The sequence below is a fragment of the Pseudoliparis swirei genome, chromosome 24 (genome assembly GCF_029220125.1).
Source record: "Pseudoliparis swirei isolate HS2019 ecotype Mariana Trench chromosome 24, NWPU_hadal_v1, whole genome shotgun sequence".
NCBI lineage: Eukaryota > Metazoa > Chordata > Actinopteri > Perciformes > Liparidae > Pseudoliparis > Pseudoliparis swirei.
The window spans coordinates 4,708,909-4,731,430 of NC_079411.1; the positions used below are offsets into that span (position 1 = coordinate 4,708,909).

Below are 22,522 nucleotides of genomic sequence, written 5' to 3' on the forward strand. Positions count from 1 at the left end.
ACAAATAATCCAATAAATGTAGCGGAGTAAAAAAGAAACTACATTGTCTTCCAAAATGAAGTGATGAAAATGGTACTTAAGGAGCTGGAGCTCCTGATTCTAACATGCACTACCATCGTTTCAACGTTAGGGGGCGGCCTCTTTAAGGCATTTGCTCTCTCTCTCTCTCCGTGTGTGTCTCTCTCTCTTTCTGTGTGTCTCTCTCGGTGTCTCTCTCTCTAGCTCTCTCTCTCTCCGTGTGTGTCTCTGTCTCTCTCTCTCTCTCTCTCTAGCTGCAGCAAAGCCCCGTCCTCCAGGGCTTTTTAAACGTCGTGTCTGCTTCACGCTCCAGCGACATCATCCAATTGAAGCGCCGCAGCGCGAAACTCTCTGGACCAACGGGCACCGTGGGAACTCGCGCACCGAGCGTTAATGGTGTGAGGGTCGAGAGAAGATAGAAAGACACCGTGTTTGCGGGTCAACGACTTGTTGTCGTTGTTGTTAAGCCCTCACTCTGCCCTGGCAGCCGTTGCTCTCCGGGAGTTCATAACGGGAGGGCGTCTCGGGGAGATGAGAGCGGACCGGGTCGCTGACCGTCATTCCGTTGTGTGTCGATGCGGTTGGGACCGCAGTTAGCTCGCAGCGGCCGCGTTGATGCAGCAGCAGCGCTCGGCTGCGGGGCTCAAAATCCACCACCGGATCCGGGGAGACAATAAAGTGTAATTTACGTCGGACTGGACCACCCCCGCACCCCCCCAAAAGACGACGCCGAAACGAGAGTCTGCGTCGGCTTCACTAACTATAGGTAGGTCGTGCCACGGCCCCCACCCCCCCACACCCCCCATCAAATGTGGACTCGGAGCCCCCGTAGCTCTCTCTCCCCCTCCGAGAGACTGCGGTAGTTTGCAACGGACAAAGCGGGATAAAGCGAGCTAATCCGGTTTTGTTGTGCTTTTCTCTAACAATGTATTGCTTTAACGGGACTGATAATACACCTGGCGAGGATACCAGTAAAGTCCGTATAATAGACAAGAAGTCGTGTGGGGTTCCGATTTAACGGCCATTTCAACGTCCGCGACGCGGTTATCTCACGGTGCGTTCACGGTGTTCTCGCCGTATCGGCGTAAACAAGGTGACGCGAGGTAGCAGTCGGCTATTGTCCTGCTTTAATCCTGATACAGTATGTTCAAAATACAGCGTGACCTCATTTGTTTCACGTCGACTCACAGTGGGATGTATAAAATGTCTTTTTTTTAGGGATACATATGCTCGTCGTGTCGAGACGCGTTCAGGGTTTGTTTGTTATGAGAGTGAGAAGGACGGAGGAGCTGCTGTGTGACACTAATATTGCCCACGGTTGTCACGATGAAAGGCATATTACATTAATGTTACACTATGACAAAATGTGTTATCCAAGAACTGTAAAGGGAAAACAACCCTCAAATGAGAAAAAAATGCATATTCTTTGAGGTCATTATGAAATAATCACATAAGTAATTTGTCAAATTGCAGTGTTTTGACCGTTTATCCTCTGGCACAGCAGTGTGCACAAGTGTGTCATTGATGGGCACATACACACACACACACACAATATAATCAATCTATCTATGCACATTAATGGGGAAGAAAATGACCAAGTGGAATATATAGGACATAAAACTGAATGCAAGTGGAGCCCCAACCAATGCAATAGATAGTCTTGTTGACATGTTTGTCCCACCCCTGTCACTCACTAATCACATATAACTCATCACTGTGGCTTTGTAATAATGCCAGTCATCGGTAATTACTCCAGTCGACCCAACTAGGTTTTGATGTTTTGACGGTAAACAGCACGAGCGGCAAGGATTGCAGATAATGAACCTTCGTCTCCGATTACTCGCAGTTCTTCTACCTCCTGTCCGCTGTGACAGGAGGGGAGAATAGTGAAGTGATTTCTCTGCCCCGTTAACACACGACGGCGGTGGTTCTCTCCACAGTGTCCGCGTGAGGAATCGGGTTTCAAGAGTGACGTGACCGCCGGCAGGTAGCCCGATCAGGATGGCGGCCGTGGTGAACTACTCTCCGCCCTGGTGGGTGAATCTGCTCCACCGGATGCCTCATTTCAACCTCGAATTCCAGCTCGTCAGCAGTGACTTCAGACCGGAGGACTCCGAGTACCAGAAGGTAAGACGAGCACGGGGGAATAATTACCTCCCACTCGGGGATTCATCATCCTCTTCATCGTGCAGCATCAACACATCACCCCCCCCCCCCTGTTTGCACCTGCGCACGCTGTGATTTCACAGCAGAGCGGTGGCCCCGGCTGTCCTGTAACCGCAGAGTTGTTGTGGCTTCCCTCCCCACATCGATCAATGCTTTGTGCACCTGTGTGTGTGTGAGAGAGAGAGAAATGTCCTTGAATCAAGATACTGATCCCCTACCTGCTACATCATTTTTATGGATACATGTTGTACAGAATTTATTAGCCGATTAATCCAAAAACAGGTGGTTCCCAACCTGAGGTTTGAAGCCTTAATGGCTGCACTATAAATCTGAGGAAAGGGAAGATTAATAATTACTCAGGGAAAGAAAAAGACACACCATTTTAAATTCTTTTTTAAAATTACATTTCTCAAATGTTTGCCTTTTCCTTTGAAAATATTGAAGAGTTTTAGCTATTCGGGACTTATTAAAATGCCACTTTGGATGAACTGTTTGCAGCCTGTAGGTATTGCTTTCTTCCATCTCCAATAGTCACGAGAACCAATAGAATCAGAGCGCAACGCGTCACACCAAGAGCGGAAACTCTAACAAAATGCCCGTAGCTAGCGAAAACACCATATTTCATTGCGTCAAATGATTATTGAAGCACCTTTTGTCCACGAGGGGTGCAGTTGATAACTCAAATAAATGATGGATAACGACGAAGACGATGAAGATAGCTGTTTGCAAGTTACTGTCGTGAGCTAAGGCACACCATAATACCGCACAGCTGATTTCTCCACATTCTGCTGTGACTCAAGTTCCACATTGTGAAAAAGGCTTTCGCATAACTTAAAAGAAATAAAGTTGGAACGTCAGGATCCCACCGTTTTCCCATTCCTCCTCCTGCTGATGCTTCAACTTCGTCTTCACATTCTCCGTTTGTCAGCATCTAAAAAATGAAAATGCTTGTGATGATGATGTCAAATGAACAAAGCCCAAATAATATCGTATAATATCAATAATAGTTCCAGCTTGTTGAATATGAGGACGCTCCGCTTGTATTGCGGGTCAGTGGTTAGCAGGTCCGTCTTTCAATCAGAGGATTGCCGGTTCAATCCCCGCCCTAGTCGATGTGTCCTTGAGCAAGATACTCAACCCGGAATTGCTCCCCGTAGCTGTGTCTACGGTGTATGATTGTAAGTCTCTTTGGATAAAAGCGTCCGTTAACCCTTGTGTTGCCTTCGGGTCAATATGACCCGATTCAATGTTTAACCCTCCTGTTACCTTTATATTTACTAACATATTTTACCCTTGAGGTCAATACCCTTGGTGTATATTTGAGACGGCATAAATCTATCTGCCTGATGGATCGTCTGGGTCGGAATTCCTGCACTGAATTGAAACTGAATTGAATATGACCCCAGCTCTTAAAATCTCCAGAAAATTATTAGAATTAATATTGTTTTCCAAGTTTAAGTGTGAGGTACTTTATGTTTGTTTGTTGACTCCCGAAAGAACACCGACATTAAACATTGAATCGGGTCAAATTGACCCGAAGGCGACAGGAGGGTTAAATATTGAATCGGGTCAAAATGACCCGAAGGCAACACAAGGGTTAAACGAGATGTAAATGAAAAACCCTCGGGCTTGGACTTTAATATAACCTTCTTGAGCTAATTCAGGGTGTTTTTCCTTCCCTACCACCTGACATTTTATTGTCTCTACAACTCATCAATGAATCGAGAGAAAAAAAATAGTAAAGTAAAAGCAACCGTCAGGATTAAAACAAAGCGTGAAACTGATTGCGGCGATTCTGCGCTATGGAACCCCGACGGAGTCTGCGGCGTCGCCCTGGAAAGCAGCGCCGTCTCCAAGAGGGGCTTTGGCCCACTTCTGCTGCCTTTCATTTGAATCCTCGAACAAGGTGACTTCCAGGTCTCTGCACCAGAAAAACTTACACACACACACACACACACACACAAAACAAGGCCAAGACACATTGTTTAGAATCCCACATTTCATGGGCTGCAGTCACCCCTCAATGTAGTTGGGGGGGGCGTGCAAGTTCAAGAGCCGAGCGTGGGAAGGCACCCACTGCCGCCAACAAGAGGGGGGGAGGTGGGAACCGGAGGGAGAAGCGAGGAGGAGCGCGGAAGATAAAAAAGAGACTGATTGGAGGCGAGAGGGAGCGAGAGGCTCCGGTGAGCCGTGGGAGGTGCTTCCAAATTGCCAAAGAGCCACTTCCTGTGGGCTATTCAGTGTTTCACTGAGGGCCTTTGTGAGTCAGTGTGTCAGTGTGTGTGACCACTAGAATTTTAAAGACCCCCTTTTTTAAGACTAATTACATCGTGACATATTTCAGCAGACGGGGCTGTTTCCATGCCAACCGAGCGCCCTGCACCGCGCTCACACGTGTGTTTGCGTGTGCGGCCGCGGCGCGCGCACGCTCTCTCTCTCCGCGCCGCGCGTACATTACGCCGCATGTTCACTCTCTGCGTCGATGCGTATTTAGCACTCAGCGTTGTTTGTCGAGGTGAGGTCACAGATCTCCCTCAGGGGTTGTGTGTTATCGTGTGTGTGTGTGTGTGTGTGTTGTGTGTGAATATAGGGGTTCTATTCAGGGTGAAATAATTAATTCTGGCTAGACGGGGCGAGGGATAGAGGGTGAGAAGAACAAGAAAAAGGAGTTTGAAACGGCGAAGGGAGGGAGGGGGTGAGGGGGTGAGGGAGTAAGGAAGGGGGGTGCGGGGGGGGGGGGCTGGAGTATGTTGTGAAAGAATGCTCTCTTTCTTTCGTTCTTTCACTCTCTCACTGAGGCCCGTCTTTTGATTGGCTCAGTATATCTGTCTCAAAGGCTTTCATGCATCCACTCATCCAGCTGAGAAACACACACACACACACACACACTCACAAACAAGGTCCCTCACAGTGTCCTTCAGTGCACCGAGTCCGTCACCACAACACACACTCACACACACACACACACACACACACACACACACACACACACACACACACACACACACACACACTCACTCCCACACAATGGAGAGAGATTCTTCTGTGTCGTTGTTCTTCTATCTGATGTGATTTGGCGCAGGTTCATTTGTATTCAGCTCTGAAGCTGCTCAAAACGTTCTCCTCACCCAATGTCACTCACTCATTCATGTTTCTTCTTCCATCCGATGCAGACATTTCTTTCTTTCTTAAACGAACAAAAGAGAGAGAGAGAGAGAGACAATTGGTCTCTCATGACTGTCTTTATTCTGGATGCTGACTGAGTGTTTTTCTTTTCTTTCTTTAACAAAAACAATGTTTTTCATTTAGTTTTCTGAGAAGCTGGAATTGGATCTCTTCTCCCTGTAGCCTGTGTGTTTATCTGTGCGCGATGGTAGAAACGCAGAGTCAGCTGCCGGGCCACAGTCAGACAGCTGCAGGACGTTACAGAGGAGTCATGTGACCTGGAATAACACATATTTCCCGGCTGTGGAAAATAAGTCTGTAATTTTTGAATAGTATGTTACAGTTTCCACAGCGGAGGAAGTCGTCTCATCGTGTTTCGGAGAGGATCAAAGTGGAGTCAAATGGTTTCAAATCTAGAGATATGCCACACAGGTAATCAAAGGCCTTTATCCGAGTGCGGATCCGGCCTGTGTGTGTGTGTGTGTGTGTGTGTGTGTCTTGTTGCTCTCTGACCGAGTTACAGGTGAATAATAGCAGAATGAACCCGAGGTCAGGCAGCGCCTCAGGAAAGGAGTTGAGAGGATAGACGGCAAGGCCGGGCTCCAGAGTGACACCCGGGCAGGGGGAGTGCAAGGGCAACTCACTGAGGCAGAAGTGACTGATGCTGTCAGCTCAAACACACACACACACACACACACACACACTCGCAATCACAGACGTCAACGCACACACACTTAAATGGACAGATTGAAAGTAGATCACTGCGCCCGGGCGTTTAACATTTAGCCCCTCCTCCTCCTCCTCCAGCGTGCAAGCATAGATGTGCAGACACACACACACACACACACACACACACATGAACGCCCAAGGTCACCGTGCTTATTAGTGGCTAATTGATCCACGCTTAATCTGCTCTGATGGTTTGTCAGCCTTACAGTTAATCGAGCGGCCATCGTACCCAGTGGGAGCAGGGAACTGGTTCTCGGTCAGATTATACGTTTTCACTTCAAGCCCAGAGACCAGACATCTTGCTTTGTATACAGAGGAGACGCTTTTTAGTGACCCAATCGTTAAAATAATAGGATCAGCAGATCTTGCCGACAAGAGACGGTTGCAACTTTTACAAAAGTTTTTGGAAACTGTGAAAAAAATAATTAGGATTCAATTAATTTAAACCTTTTTTCATCGGGCTGCACCTAACCGTCAATTTAATCATGGATTAATCTGCTCATCATTACCGCCCAAACTTTATTTTCTCCATAAAACGTCTAAAAAAAAGAACATTTTTAATTCCCCAAGATTCAATCAGACCGAGAGCACAACACTTATGAAATGTCTGTAATCGATTGTCTGATTGTTTGAGCTCTGCGGTTCAATCCATCATGAACCTCTTTCTCTCTCATGTCCCTCTTCCTCTTCCTCCCGGTATCTGAGTCATCCTTTTGTCATGCTTGTGGCAGGATTCATGACGGATGGATGCAATCCAACAATCTGTTGTCGTGCAGCGTGAGGTTTTTTTTCCTTCTCATTCTTTAAAGCTTAATGCATTTCAAGCTTTATGGCTTTAAGCCCTCACGTTGATTCGTATAGACACAAGAGATCAAACAATGCATTAGCCCTTAACGCAGCACTAAGCCCACCGACGATGGCATCGGATATTACCAGGAATCTACCGAGCTTATCTCCCCCTCCTCACCCTCCTCATCCTCCTCGCCCTCCACTCAGCTTCTTTAACCTGTCGGAGAAAAGCAATCGACTGATTTCCTCTCACTCGGCCCGGCTCGACCGACGGCTTTCCCCACGAGAGAGCGGCAATGACAGAAACATGACACCAAAAATAGCAGCTAATCCTGATTATTCCTCAACACTTGTGGCGGCCGAACTTCGGGTCCCCAGGGCAACGTTGGCCCCGCTGCCTGTTTTTAAATGGCCCCCAGTGCCAATATTCAACTTGACTTCTTTACAGATTTACACGTAACAACACCGTTTCCCAAGTGGGCACTTAGTGGGCCATGCACCGTATCGGACCTTAAAAGTATTGAAATTCAGGAACAACAGATATATAAATATCTTTTTAATAAAATGTGGGCACACTGGTAAACGACTGTGATGTCGAACGTTAAACTGTTTAGTAGTTTTACAAAGGTGTGTTGATAGAACAGGAACGTTTAAAATCGTACGGCACAGAAACCAGATTTTCTTGCAGTGTGGCTGCTCGCAAAATGCAGTCTGGTAGCATTTAGGAGTGTGAACATTTAGAGTAAATGTAAAGCCCGTCCTCAGACAATCGAAGTACTTTGACGCCTCTGCCGGGACTGAGGGTTGTGGTTCGAAGGGTTGTTTAGTTCATCATTTTTCAAGGCCTGAAGAGGGGAAATTATTCGATAATTCACAAGAGAAAAAAAATCTAAAATGATTGTGTGTTTTTTTGTGTGTGTTTCCATCCTGTTAATCATCTCGCGACCCGTTTCGGGGTCCCGTCCTTCGGGGTCCCGTCCTTCGGGTCGGTAACCCACTTATCCAGAATATTATGCTTCGCATTGCAAAGATTGCATCCCTGATACCTTTTTTTTAAAGAAACAAAACATATCCGATTTTTTAAATGTGAATTGTTGACACACATGCATATTTACAGTAGAGAGGGGGGGGCACACATTTGCCGCAGGGCGAGGACATTGTCGGCTGCCAGCGAGGAAAAATTGAGGTCAGCACAAAAAAAAGGAGCCGTGAAGAAATCCGTGACTCGAAGGAAGTCCGCAAGCTTCTTAGAGGCGGAGTCAGAATGTGTTATCATCCACGGAGGAGACTCCCCGGACTCACACTGCTGCGGTTTCCAGCGCATCTGTGGCAGAGTTCCTTCGTCTACTGTAAGTAGTCTAGCAGGTGGGAGATTTTGGTTTTCCAAAAACGTGCCTCTGTGTCCCCACGGTCCCGCGGCGCAATGACTTTTCCAGACATCGCAAGATGGGGAAAGAAAAACATTGTGTGTTAAAAAAAGAAAGAAAAAAAAGGATCTCGTCAGTCGCAGGCAAATAGTTGTCGCAGCCCTTTAGGGTTCAGTCATCGTCTTCTTTTTCTGTCTCTTCAGCCTCTTTTTCTCTTCCATATATCCACCCCCTTCCTCTCCGCCTCCCCCCTTCTCACGACTCCCTCCGTCTCGCCCCACAACCCCTTTCTTCTTTTACACTTCAAAGCCTTTCGAGGGTGTGTGATCTTCGTGGCAGGTCTCAAACACACACACACACACACACGGACGGCTCCCCCAATTGCAATCACTTCCGCTCCCTCTCGCGGAGGTGTGTGTGTGTTTGACAGTGTGCAAATGTGTTTATTATGGCTTCCTTCAAACACTTGTTCTAACAGACACTATTTTCTGGTCTCATAATAGCCGGGGAGAGGAACACAACTTGTGCGTCTGCGTATCCACACAGGAAGAACTCAATCACGGCGTCCGTCTTCTTTGTATCTGCTTCCTGTATCTCTAAACCCACTTCCTAAATTGTCCCCCGGGTCACGGGTCTGAATGAATGAATGAAGCTCACGGTCGAACAGATAAAGCACTTTCTGTTCTGCTGCCACTAATCATTTTTTCGGGCCTGCTTCTTCTCTCCAGTCCGTCTTGCTGCTCGGCTCGGTGGCGTTGCTGTGTCTGGGCCTGGACCTCCTCTTCCTCCTCTTCTACTCATTCTGGCTCTGCTGCCGGCGACGCAAGAGCGACGACTCGTCGCACTCTCACACGCACGGCCAGCAGCAGCCCAGCGCGGACTGCTGCTGCACCGCCTGGTGCGTCATCATCGCCACGCTCGTCTGCAGGTGAGAGGTCATCGGCGCGAAGAGTCGACGCAGCTACAACTAGAACGGGCACTCGGTAGAGCGCATACCTTCGCATATCACAAGATTGGGCATTGAATTATGAACATGTTGGCATTAGCTGCATGCCAATTGGATAACAATTGACCGTGCTATGGTAAAAAGAAGATTTTGACCTTTTCGTGACCTTGACCTTGACCTTTGGCCCGATCGATCCCAAAATCTAATCAAATGGTCCCCGGATAATAACCAATCATACCACCAAATTTCATGCGATTCGGTTATATACTTTTTGAGTCATGCGAGTAACACGCATACAAATAAATAAATAAATACACGGCGATCAAAACATTACCTTCCGCATTTTCAATGCGAAGGTAATAATTAAATCCTTTTCTTCCCACCGCGACAGCTGCAACTATTAGGATTTGGCCGATTAAGAATGCGCGAGTGAGTAAAGGTCAATATATTGAATCGTTCGTCCCCGTTAAAGGAATTACGCTGTAGCCCTAAAATAGAGGCTTCAATTCATCGCTGGGGATTGAGAGGGCGGAGCTGGCGCTGATTTACCGGCTCTGTGTAAAACAGTCTGTTGCTGCACAAGTGGAGCCCCTTATCGCTCACACTGCACAAAACAGACACGATGAGTCACACAGAGACCCATATCAACATCATCGGAGTTTTTAAATGCCCATTTCAAATGTGCACATAAACAAGCTGTGGCCAGAAATCTTGTGTGTGTGTGTGTGTGCGCTGAGATCGTTTCCCCCGGCCGTCCCAGCTGCGCGCTTTGAGAGGGTTGATGCTGGTCTTCAGACACACACACACACACACACACACACACACACACACACAAACTGTTCCTCTGTCATTTACTCCCTCATCGCTCCTCGACTTCACCAGACATGTTCTCCCTCTCTTCCCCCGTTTCTTTATCCCTTTTAGTCCCCCTTATATATTATTTCTCTCCGATTGGCCTTCTCCCTGGCCTAGAAACGTTGCCATGGAGACAGAAGCAGATTTGATGCAGAGACGAGAAATGAATTATACAGTCGGGGGGAGCCGTGTCTGTCTGTGTGTGTCTGTCTGTGTGTGTGTGTGTCTGTGTCTGTGCGTGTCTGTCTGTGCGTGTGCGTGTGTGTCTTTGTGTGTCTGTCTGTGCGTGTGTGTCTGTCCGTGTGTGTCTGTCTGTGCGTGTGTGTCTGTGTGTGTCTGTCTGTGCGTGTGTGTCTGTCCGTGTGTGTCTGTCTGTGTGTGTCTGTGTGTGTGTGTCTGTCCGTGTGTCTGTCTGTGCGTGTGTGTCTGTGCGTGTGTGTCTGTGTGTGTCTGTCTGTGCGTGTGTGTCTGTCCGTGTGTGTCTGTGTGTGTCTGTCTGTGCGTGTGTGTCTGTGTGTGTGTCTGTCTGTGTGTGTGTGTCTGTGTGTGTGTGTCTGTCTGTGCGTGTGTGTCTGTGTGTGTGTGTCTGTGTGTGTGTCTGTCTGTGCGTGTGTGTCTGTGTGTGCGTGTCTGTCTGTGCGTGTGTGTCTGTCTGTGCGTGTGTGTCTGTCTGTGCGTGTGTGTCTGTGTGTGCGTGTCTGTCTGTGCGTGTGTGTCTGTCTGTGTGTGTCTGTGCATGTGTGTGTGTGTCTGTGCGTGTGTGTCTGTGTGTGTCTGTCTGTGTGTGTGTTTTTGTGTGACTGCAGAAAAGTGGTACTTTTTGCAGCTTTGAATATTTCATGATTAGCTATAATATTTATTAAATCTTTGATATGAATCTCTGTGTGTGTGTGTGTGTGTGTGTGTGTGTGTGTGTGTGTCTGCATGCGAGCAAGAGCGCTCATGCGATCCTTTGTCCACAATGTAATATGACATCATACTTTACTTCTGGCACAGCACCAACCACATGTGGACTTCCTCCATTTGTGTGCAGGTGCGGTGTGTTCGTGTGTTTCCAGAAGAAGTCTCGTATGAGGTCATGTTTATTATTGTGCTCCGTATGTCGCTGAAAGGATTAGTCGATGATCAACATGATCAATTATTAAATCACAAACATTTGCTGGTTCGAGTTGAACAAGAATGATTTAAATATCTCTGGGTTTTTAGATTGTTGGCCATAAACAAGTTTTTTAAAGAAAATGTGAAGCTGTGGGATTTATGTTTCTCCATTTTTTGACATCTTTCAGGTGGAATGATTCCTTTATTCACATAAAAGAATGAGCGAGAGATTCCTCTATTCTAAAAATAACTGAGGCTACAGTGATCAAATCTTTTTCTCTCCCAATACGGGTTCAGGCACCTCGACTCACCACCAACTGCTCATCTGATCCCAGATTAAAATCTACATATCGCACTGCTTGGAACTCATTGTAATATATTTTTCACGTGCGGGGAGACGAGGATAAGAACTGCAGCTGGCTCCGACTGAATAAATGTAACTGACAGCTCTAACATTCACAATTATAAAGAGAGAGTTATTAAGTGTTCAGCCCTGACTCATCAGGTAACCCGTGGTTACTGGCGGCGGCAAGCAAGCATCCAGCTTGGGAATGACGGGACATCGGCTGTAATGACTGAATGGAGAGGTTATTACAGAATGTAGCTGCAGTCGGTAATCGCTGAATAAATAAACACACATAGTACGGATTATAACTTTCATGTGGATCGGTTTCAAAGTCCCGAAGCGTGAATTACAGCCCGACGTAGATCAGATCGGTGCAACCCTGATAATCCCAGTCTGTTATTGCCGAGAACATTTTGTCGCGGCGGCGTGTCGTCCGTAGTGAGGTCAGGCGTGTGTGTCGTCAGCTGTTTAGTAGGAAACACACAATGTTGAGAATTCGGATGCATTTGTTATTGGATGCATGGGAATCGGTCGGGTTTGGACTTGAACTCATCGCGATTAAACCGAGACTAAACTCGGCATCGCTCAGAGCAGCTTGCCGTTTCTCAAAGGAACGATGACGACTTTATGACGTGTGTGTGTGTGTGTGTGTGTTTTCTTTTTAAAGTCAGAGTTAAGCTGGCCAATGTTGGCTGTTAATTATCTGGCTTCTGAACCTTTGCCCCCCCCTGGCCGACTCGTATCCCACACCGTTGGTAGATACAGCCCTTAAATCCCCCGATAGGAGCGGCAGGTATTAAACCGGCGAGATGGAACTCATGGGAGGGAAGGGGGACGAAGAGGAGGGAGGAAGGGAAGTGGGAACAAGGAAAGGAGAGGAGGAGGATTTCACGTTAAAACGGAGATTACAAGGAGGCTGGAGGGAGGAAAAGGACGGCGAGAAAGAGATGTTATTGACATCAACATGCAAAACCCATTCATGAGCCTCCAGGCCTTTTATTGATCTCTCCTCTGATTCTCCTGTCCAGCCCGTTTCCCTCTGCATTTGATGTTTTACGTCACATGTACATACAAAGTCCATCGTAAAGCTCTGAAACACACACACACACACACACACACACTCACTCACTCACACAAAGGCCTGTGTGTGTAAACCAGCTGTAACACGGGGCTACTCAAGATCTAATGGGCTAGAATGAATTGCCTTAACAATGGCCGTAAATTCCCCTCCACAAATCGCCCTGTTGTTAGCGTTCAGACCAAAGACACCATCAATACAAAGAGGGCACTCAAACACACTCAAACACACACACACACACACACACACACACACACACACACGCACAGTACACAAAGAGAAAATATGAGCGTGGTGGGGAGGGGCGGTGTGGGGGCAGAGGGCTAGAGATGAGATAGAGAGCGTGAAGGGGATTTATTTTTGAAGTGACGGGGGTGGGGGGGGGGGCTTGAAGAAAAGGCTGTCGGGGCCGCCGACCTCAGATGTTGTAGCATGTGTCATGTGTGAATGTGGATGACGGGCTGTAGAAGGATCATATTATGTGCAGTCTTGTGACCCAATTATTGTGTAGGCTCTGTGTGTGTGTGTGTGTGTGTGTGTGTGTGTGTGTGTGTGTGTGTCATTCCTGGTAGTCCTGGAGGGTGACACCAATGCAAAGAACAGTGAGCTCATCGCTGCCTGTTGCTGGTTAACAGAGGAACTGCACTTATAAAAAAAAATACAGATGATACCAAAAATCACGATTTAATTTTCAACTCTTCGAAACAGCCGGTTCTCAAGGCTGAAAACAAACAAGAGTAAACAAGCTTACTGGTCTTACTGGTTATATCCTTCTACCATCTTCGCCTTAGGCTGAGTTAGGACTGTGTGAGAAACGAAGGTCGGCGGCGTAGCGCTAAACTCATTCATCGATGCCTTCCGATGGTTTCATTAGTCTTTTTGTTCACGCTTCCTGTTTTCTGCCTCCCAGCGCTGGCATCGCTGTCGGATTCTACGGAAACGGCGAATCGAGCGATGGCGCCAGCCGCTTGGCGTACTCCCTCCGCCATGCCAACCGCACCGTGTCCGGGGTGGAGAAACTGGTGAGCTTCCTGCCGTTTACCCTCGCACTCTTTTCTTTACTCACGATCGAATGACGAAAGAGTAAAAAGTCTTGAGGTTAACGTCTCCTTCCCGTGGATGTCCAGGTGTCAGACAGCGCCCTGGCCTTAAACCAGACAGTGGAGGAGAGCCTGGTCCAGTTGGAGACGGCCTTCCAGGAGCAGACGGACTACGTGTCCATCGTCCAGAAGCTGCAGGGGCAGCTGGATGAGCTGGTGAGGCTGATGGTGGACATTCCCTTCTGGTCCAACACTGACATCTCCCTGGAGGACTTGGCCCACAAGACGGAGGTGTTCGATTTCTACAGGTCAGTACTCACAAGTTTGTTTGTTTGTTTGTTTGTGTATTTTATTCAGTCAATCAAATCAAATCAAATACAATATTATCCTATATAATATACAAAAGAGAAAGACTGAAAAGGTATAGGTAGAAGCAAAAAAATGCTTATAAATTCCTATCCTAAATTGAAATAAAAATAAATCGGAAAATTAATATAAAATAAAGAAGAAAATAAAAACAACAAAAAAACAACAATAAACAAAATAAAAAACAAAATATATTTATATATACTACCACATACATCTTCCATATTAATAAGTTTTTAATTACATTTATAACTCAAGAATTGTTTTATAAATAATTCCCTTGAAAACCAAAAAGGAGTTCACCATTCTTCCATCCATTTCAACATTATTCCATAATTAGACTCCGACAACAGAAATACATCTTCTTTTAATCCCTTTTTTAGCCTTTTGTACCGTGAACTTACAAACATCTCTCAAATCATATTTACACTCATGTTCTCAAGTCACGGCATGTGCGAGAAGGAATGGATGTGTTTACATTTCCAACGTTCATTTGGAGAGGGAAAGATAATAAATATGAAGATCAACCACTCTGGCCTGACCAGAGAGGTGCTGACCAACCAGCAAGCAACCATCTGAAAGTGAATAAACCTCGAGACGCTGAGTTTTAAAGCCAAAATGAGCCAGTGACGTCACGGCTGGAGGAAGCAAGGTAGCGGGATAAGGGATAAGAAAAAAACAGAAGACGAGGGTCGACACTGGGAGGGCCGTCCGCACGCGCAAACAAATCTGACGAGGAGGAGACGAGAGAACCCAAAGTCCAAAGGCAGATGTTTAAACCAGGATCGCAGCACAAACAAACAGAGAGGCAGAGAAGTAGAAATCCATGGCTGCTCCTCACCACTGTTCCTTGACCCGGATGGAAAACGTCATGAAGGATACACAAGAACTTGCTATGGCGGATGTTTTATCATATTTTAAAGTAACTTCATCCAGAGCACATAGGAAATTAAGTTCTGTACAATTGAATTGTAAGTAAAATTGTGGCACAGAGTTGTCTCCTTGCCTTTAGTAAAGGACGCTCCAGTGTTCCCTACGCTAAAGGGGCTTAGAAAGGAAGCATTGAAGCACTCATTGAGCAGCTCTCATCATGGCTGCCACTTTGGTACTTCTGGCTCATTGAACTCGTCGTCGTTAGAAACCTTCCTGAGAGAAATAAAAAGATTCACCCGCGTTCAGAGAGTCGGGCCGATACAAGTCCATGTTGTAGTTGTGTTGCTTCTGCGTGGCGTGTTAGAGCTCCTATTTGTATGAAACCCTGTTCACTGTGTGTGTTTACAGGTGGCTGGGGTACCTCAGCCTGCTGCTGTTTGACGTGCTCATTTGTCTCCTGGTGCTCTTCGGCCTGATCCGTAACTCCAGGGGCATTCTGATTGGGTAAGCCACGACACATCACGCCCCAAAGGGTGCTCGCTAAAATCCTTTCTCGACTCGGACTCTGTTGGTGAGCTGAATCGCGACCTTTGAAATATGTATTTTGTGTCCTTCAGAGTGTGCCTGCTCGGCGTTTTGACTCTGATAATCAGCTGGGGGTCTCTCGGCATGGAACTGGCTGTCGCTGCTGTAAGTGTAACCATGGCAACATCGCCGAGCTCTCTGGCTCCGCAGTGATGTAATCCTTTTTTTTCTTCTCCTTCTGCTCGAGCGAGCGTGTTCGGCTCGGTTGCCACCAGTAGGCTGATGCGTCACGTGTGTGCTTACCCTCTTACAGTCAGCCAGCGACTTCTGCATCTCCCCGGATACCTACGTCACCACGGTAACCAAGGAAAACGCTGTCATCAACCAAGGTATGCAGACAGTGGACTGGTAGCAGCCGTTCTTTAAAGCGGCTTCTTGGTTTCCAAAACATCGAATCGTAATAAACAAAACAATGTTGACCTGCAAACACGCGCCACGAGCTCATTATGTCCCTCTTCACCTGAAGGCTATTTTTCCCCGTGCCTTTTCGTATCGTTTTATTTTTAGAAGCTCGACCAGATGAAACAATCCCATCTTACATAAGACAAAACAATTCGGTCTCTTTCCCTTTTCAACTGGGGAGGACTTCAGACCACACGAGGGAGAACGAAGAGGTGATTGGTCGACGGACTGCCGGTCGGCCCGAAGCTGCAGGTTGACAAGCGAGACTTCAGTTTTCACAATGGCAGTCGGATCTCACGCCGACATGTTGCTCCTATGTGAAGACACCAGTGTGTGCGTTTATGTGTGTTTCCAACGGGACCGTGTTTGAATGACACCCTGGTATCTTAACGCTCTCTCTCTCTCTCGGCTGACTGCAATGCATCAGCAATCCTGCACACTGTCCCCCCCACCCCTCCTCCAGCCTCTCCCCAACGTAAAATAAATAAATAAAAGATCATCAGAGCACATTTGGGCTTCTTCACTTAGGATCATTATCTGATTTGTTCTCTCTCTCCATCCGTTTATATCCCTCTATACCTTCTCGATTGCGCCCTTTCTTCCTCTCCCTCCCTCTCTCCCCTCTTTGCTCTCGTCTAATGAGTTCTGTTGTGTGTCAAATGTTTCCGCTCTGAAGAGCACAGATGTTGCCTCACACATATCTCACACACACACACACACACACACACAGAATTAAGCCTGAGTATTACTGCTAACGAGCCTCTGCAGAGAGTTTCTGGGCGTAGAAAGACGCAATACATCCATTAACTAGAACGGGCACTCGGTAGAGCGCATACCTTCGCATTTCACAAGATTGGGCATTGAATTATGAACATGTTGGCATTAGTTGCATGCCAATTGGATACAAATTGACCATGCTATGGTAAAAAGAAGATTTTGACCTTTTCATGACCTTGACCTTTTACCCGATTGATCCCAAAATCTAATCAAATGGTCCCCGGATAATAACCAATCATCCCACCGAATTTCATGCGATTCGGTTTAATACTTTTGTGTTATACGAATAACACGCATACAAATAAATACATACATAAATAAATAAATAAATACACGGCGATCAAAACATAACATTCCGCATTTTCAATGCGAAGGTAATAATCCTTTCGTTGATATAACTGTATATTTTTGATGTATGTATTATTTTAATAACGTGTATGTGTTGGTTCATTCACAGATATCCTGCAGTACTACCTGAGGTGCAGCCCCGGTCAAATCAACCCCTTCCAGCAGGTAACGTCACCCTGTTGTTGGGGTTATTATTTAGATTTCGGCTTTTAATAGAAATACATTTCATGTGTTGCTTAGTGAGCGAGCGAGAGAGGGAATGAAGTGAGGGAGTGTCAGAGAAATCAAACGTCACGTTCTAAAGCGCGGATAAACACGGCCGCGCCTCGGACCGACGCTGTGGGAAGGAGCCAGACTCTCCAGCAGCAGAGGAGGAAGACGAAGAGCGCATTGAAGATATTCGGCGAAGGAAAACGAGACGTTGGTTGTCAAATACGTCTGCGAACGGTATTTGACAACGCAGCGATTATATAAGAAGAAACAAAAGAGGAAATACAGGCAACGGGCAGAGTCTCTGCAGACACCGACGATGGAGAGGGATTCATTCTGTGTGATACTTTACCGTGTTTGTTTTTCAGGAACATGCTGCTTATCGTACCTTTCAAACCTGTACATCAAATAACCAAGCGGTGCGTGTCGCGCGTGTTCTCTGGTTTGTTTCTCTCGTCTGTCTGTGTGTTTTCCTAGAGGCTGTCAGGGAGTCACAAAGCATTGGTGGAGATGCAGGATGATGTGGCGGAGCTACTGAGATCAGCAACACGCGAATACGCCAACACCAAGGTGTGTGTGTGTGTGTGTCTGTGTGTGTGTGTACGCAGTGATCTGTGGCTCTTTATGTTCGCGGCTGAGCGGATTCGCGTTAGTCAGGGTTCGTACGGTCATGGAAAACCTGGAAAAGTCATTGCATTTTAAAATGGTCATTTCCAGGCCTGGAAACGTCATGGAAAAAATTTAAATCATAAAAGTTTTGGAAAAGTCACGGAAATTTGTTATAATCACATGTTCAGTTACGCCGAGTTTGAAATATCTAATATGTTTTTTTAAGGAAAGATGCTCAAAATATAAGCCGGCGTACGCTCTCAATACGCAACATTTTCTAAATTGTTCATGTTTAGACCGAGATTTCAGTTTGGGCATGGAAATTTGGTTTAAAGTCATGGAAAAGTTATGGAAAAGTCATGGAAATCCATTGGTCAAAGTGTAAGAACCCTGTGTGCTCGATGAGCGTGTTTATCGATGGTGTTTATAGGATGGCGTGTCTATGTGCGAGGGTTGAACCGTTGCTCCTCGTCTGCAGGAGAGTCTCGAGCAAATCCAGTCCGTGCTGAATTCCACCGAGGTCGGTCTTCACCAGCTGACCGCCCTGGTCGACTGCCGCAGCCTCCACATGGTGAGTCGCGTCACGACCGGAGAAAAGACTCACGGCCGAGACTTTCTCTTTCGCTCCTGACGACCTCTCCTCCGCCAACAGGACTACGTCCAGGCGCTGACCGGGCTGTGCTACGACGGCGTGGAGGGCGTCATCTACCTGGTCCTCTTCTCATTCATCACCGCTCTGATGTTCTCCTCCATTGTGTGCAGTGTGCCACATACCTGGCCCGGCAAGAGGTGACACACACACACACAGTCTCTCGCGCACACACACACACACACACAAGACTAACGCTAACACTAACCCTAACATGTTACTCATTCTAACTTACTAACTGTTCAACTAAATGCATCCTGTGACCTGAGAACGGTGGAAAGACCCGTTAGGAATCGACTCGGCGCCCATGCATGTCACTCTTTCAGTGTTCTTGCCTCCTCCTTCCTTCCTTCCTTCCGTACGTCTTTCTGCCTGATGTCTTTGCATCCGTCCAGTTTTCTCTGCTAGTTTATTTTATTGTTTCTCCCGTCAGTTTGTTTCCGTGTCTGTACTTATCTCTCATTTCCTTTTCTCCGCTGTGGACTTGGAGCCCCAGTGTTGTGTTAGCTTGTGTATCACCGCGTCTCATTTTTTTCTTCTTTCTGTGCCCCACTTCCTCCTTCTGTTCCATCCCTTCCTTCTCTCTCCCCGTCCTGATTTGGAAACGCTTTGGGCTTCAGCGAATGATGGTGGCTATCGAAGGAAATTAAACGGACCCCTTTCATAACAAACAAATACATATTTGGTAAAAAGAGCTCTCGACAGGTTTCACCCTGGTGAACGAAGAATTAACCACAGCTGATCCATAATTGGGGTGTTTTTTACGCTCGTTTGTTGGGTGTGAATTACCGGCGATGCTTATGCAAGACCCAGCAGGTGTTAAAAAATAATCCATAATGTCCCAGTAGGTGTTGGGGGTTGGTCGCACATCAGGCTGCATGTGCTGCCACTTTCTGAGTCTGTTTGATGGACTGCACAAGCATAGCTCTTCGTTTTTTTTTGGGGGGGGGGGGGGGTTGCTGGAGTGAAACACCTCCACCTGGTGGCCAGTCAACGCAGCAACATCCCGAAAGGCCCTGATACATCCATGTGTTCTTCGTACTGCTCCCTATGAAACAGTGTGCCTGTGTCAACATGTGGACAGCTGGTATAGACTCCTCTCAAACAACCACAGAGAATAATATAATACCATATATACTATAACATATAGCACATATCTTATTTTGATGCCTCATTCTGTTACGTTGCCGGCCCGTTTCACATTTTTTGACCATTCTATGTCTGAAAATAGTTTATTTATTTTTTCTCCCCTCCCCCTTCCTGGTGTTTTTGCTTTAAGTTCCATGGAGCACTCAGTGATGCATGAAAGTACTTTCAGGAAAAAAAATGCATTTCAATTTGATTTGACACTTTGAAACGGAGAGTAATTTAATCAGGCAATACAGGACGACTGCATGAAAACAATACAAGTGACTGCATGTTTCTGCGTATATATAAAAGAGTATCGAATAATCTCCCTTCACACAGTTTCATTCTCCGTAGCGACACACGGCAATGACGCACGGCGTCACGGGGCCACGCGGAGGCCCCGCTGTTCTTGTCGTGGACCTGTTTTGTCGATGGATGCTGCCCGTGTTCCTTCTCTTCTCGTTCAGCTGCGTTGGCGCTGAAGGCCTCGCCCAGTGCTGTGTGTCAGGGGGACTCCTCCACGTAGCACAAGTACACCTCCCCCTCTCCTAACCTCCCCTTCAACCACTTGTTTACACTCTGTTGTCTCTCTCGGATCTCCCCCCCTCCCCTCTACCCCCCCCTCCCCCCTTCCTATCCATCGTGCCCTCTCGTGACCCCGCCCTTTACCCATTGGCCAATCGAAGGACGGATGAGGAAGACGGAGAGGACGAGTCGGGCGCCTCGCGGGGCGGCGTGCATGATAACCTGTACCGCGTTCACATGCCCAGCCTCTACAGCTGTGGCTCCAGCTACGGTAGCGAAGCTAGCCTGCCCGCGACGGCCCACACTGTCAGCAATGCCCCCGTCACTGAATACATGTGAGTCAGCGGGATCAACACACTGCCTGCCGCAGGTAGCTGATGCTTGCCCCTCCCCCCCCTCCTCTTCCGTGACCCAGGCTAGCAGCAACGCTCACTGCCTGCGACGCGACGAGATAGAATAGCTGGTTTGTGCTCTGTGTGGCTCGCATGTCCCTTGTGGCCACATTGTGGTCAGCAATATTTCTCTCAGTGAGTTAAAACCCAACTTTAGCTTCCTCCCTTTGATACTCACAGGACACTTGCTGCCTGCTGCATCAGCCAGTCTGCCTGTTTCCGACCAAGCCAGTTAAAAGATCAGAGGATAAGTTAATGCTCTCACCCTGCTTGCTACGTGTACCAAAGGATTGCCTGCGCTGAATACAAGATAACTTATATATATATATATATTTATATATATATATATTTCTGCCAGTGCTTGCTTCTTCTTTTTTTTATAGCTGTGAGCTAATTAAATACTATGTGATGTTTGCTGCTAAGGAAAGAGATGTAACTCTGCAGCGAGAAATGAGAAAATAGACAACCCCTGCATTCTGAAAGTCATGTCGCCTTGTGAGTTTTATTATTACAGGAGCATGTTTCTCATGTTTTGACTGATGACGGTTCTAAAGCATGGGGGGGAGGATTTTAAAGTGAAGCCAGATAGTCAGTTTTAGTCCATCCCAGAATACTATGAGACGTGACACTTATCGGGAATGTTTGGTCATATTTGTTTTTTAGTCCCAGTTATTAGTCGGGAGGATACATCGTTCCTAATCCAGGGAAATCAGTTCAATAACATTCAGTAGACCTCTACTTTTGAAAATAGTTTGGCAGTAAGTACAGTCAACATAGAAAACCACTTATTTGTCCTTTTAAATATATATTTTCAACTTAAACAGCTTTAAATCCTGAACGATGACTAATGTGTGTTGTTTATATCAAGCGACCTCTGTATCTCTTTGCATTAATACTGTAAATTGAACCATACCTTAGTTTTAGACATTCATAATCCGTGTGTAGAACGTGTCTGACTGGTAACATCAGTGATCAGATACGTGAGATCAAGGAAATCGCTTTTATTTAGCCGTTAAATTGTGCTTGAAGGGACATTTGAAACTATTTTATTTTTGAGTCTGCTTCTTAGTCTTTTTAAAACTTACTATTTACCATAAGCCACTGATAAAAGTGCTATCTTACTGAGCCACTTTCCCATTGTTAGGCTAAATGTGTGTCTTTTGTGCATTGTTAAGGAATAACGTTAACCACGCTGGGCGGAGCCGAGGTGTTTGACCCCCTGGCTCTACGGCCCGGACTTATTACTCAGGCCATTTGTCAGAGAGTCATTAACGGGTAACTTTGTTATTATTCAACCGTGACCCTATTCCCCCGCGGCCTCGTGTCTACGTGACTAATATCGAACGAGAACGCCGCGGCCGTCAGCCGCCAACCGGCTGTGATGTCATCACATCGGGCGATTCTCCAGCCGAGTACCCCCTAAACAGACATTTTTGGTTAAATACACAGCGCTGTGCCATCAGTGTCCGATTTAATATACAATATATCCAATTCTCTTCATTAACTTACTCTTATATTCTATTAAAACATTGTTCTTTTAACGGATGCTCATTCTAAATATATGATTTACAAATCTCATGTACCCCCTGGAGTGCCTTCACGTGCCCCCATTTGAGAACCACTGGTCTATACCAACAACATATGTAGCCATGACACTGAAAACACACTGTGACAACACCGGGTGTCTTCCCTCCAACTCTCACTCACGTCTTCAAGTCACGCGGTCTTTAACAGGCCGGATCAAACCAAACGGTGGCGGCGTGAATGAGTCGAGGCCGAGTTTGTTGAGTCGGAGTGCAGAACGCAGAGTTCAGTGTTATTCACAAGATTTTCATTGTTGTGGCTGAAGATTTTTTTTCGCCAGCTTCAACAATTATCAGAACGAGACTTCTCCGAGCTGGAGGGGAAGAACAACGTGATTCCTTTCAGTCGGGCTCTAAAGTAACAATCTGAGTCCGTCGGCGAAGGAACAAAAAAAGTACTTTTAGTGGCCGCGAAGGACATCGCAGCCGGTTTAGCGTCCGCCGTCTGCAGCGTTCTCGTTCGATACGGGAGCCACTG

At 46.7% G+C, this 22,522-nt stretch overlaps 1 protein-coding gene across 3 annotated transcripts in view; it reads left to right on the forward strand.

Moving 5' to 3' along the window:
- Nucleotides 1–284: 284 nt before the first annotated feature.
- ttyh3b (tweety family member 3b) overlaps nt 285–22,522 on the forward strand; it is a 28,355-nt gene continuing 6,117 nt past the window's right edge. For 2 of the 3 annotated variants that reach the window (XM_056410097.1, XM_056410098.1), the window contains exons 1-13: nt 285–784; nt 1,959–2,145; nt 8,963–9,162; nt 13,468–13,579; nt 13,685–13,905; nt 15,245–15,340; nt 15,454–15,526; nt 15,675–15,750; nt 17,058–17,113; nt 17,636–17,728; nt 18,246–18,338; nt 18,420–18,556; nt 20,231–20,404. In XM_056410097.1, coding sequence (XP_056266072.1) covers nt 2,020–2,145; nt 8,963–9,162; nt 13,468–13,579; nt 13,685–13,905; nt 15,245–15,340; nt 15,454–15,526; nt 15,675–15,750; nt 17,058–17,113; nt 17,636–17,728; nt 18,246–18,338; nt 18,420–18,556; nt 20,231–20,404 — 1,457 coding nt within the window. In that variant the 5' untranslated portion in view covers nt 285–784; nt 1,959–2,019. Of the gene's footprint in view, nt 785–1,958; nt 2,146–8,962; nt 9,163–13,467; nt 13,580–13,684; nt 13,906–15,244; nt 15,341–15,453; nt 15,527–15,674; nt 15,751–17,057; nt 17,114–17,635; nt 17,729–18,245; nt 18,339–18,419; nt 18,557–20,230; nt 20,405–20,641; nt 20,790–22,522 lie in introns of those variants that run through there. The other variant, XM_056410099.1, reaches the window with a different exon arrangement.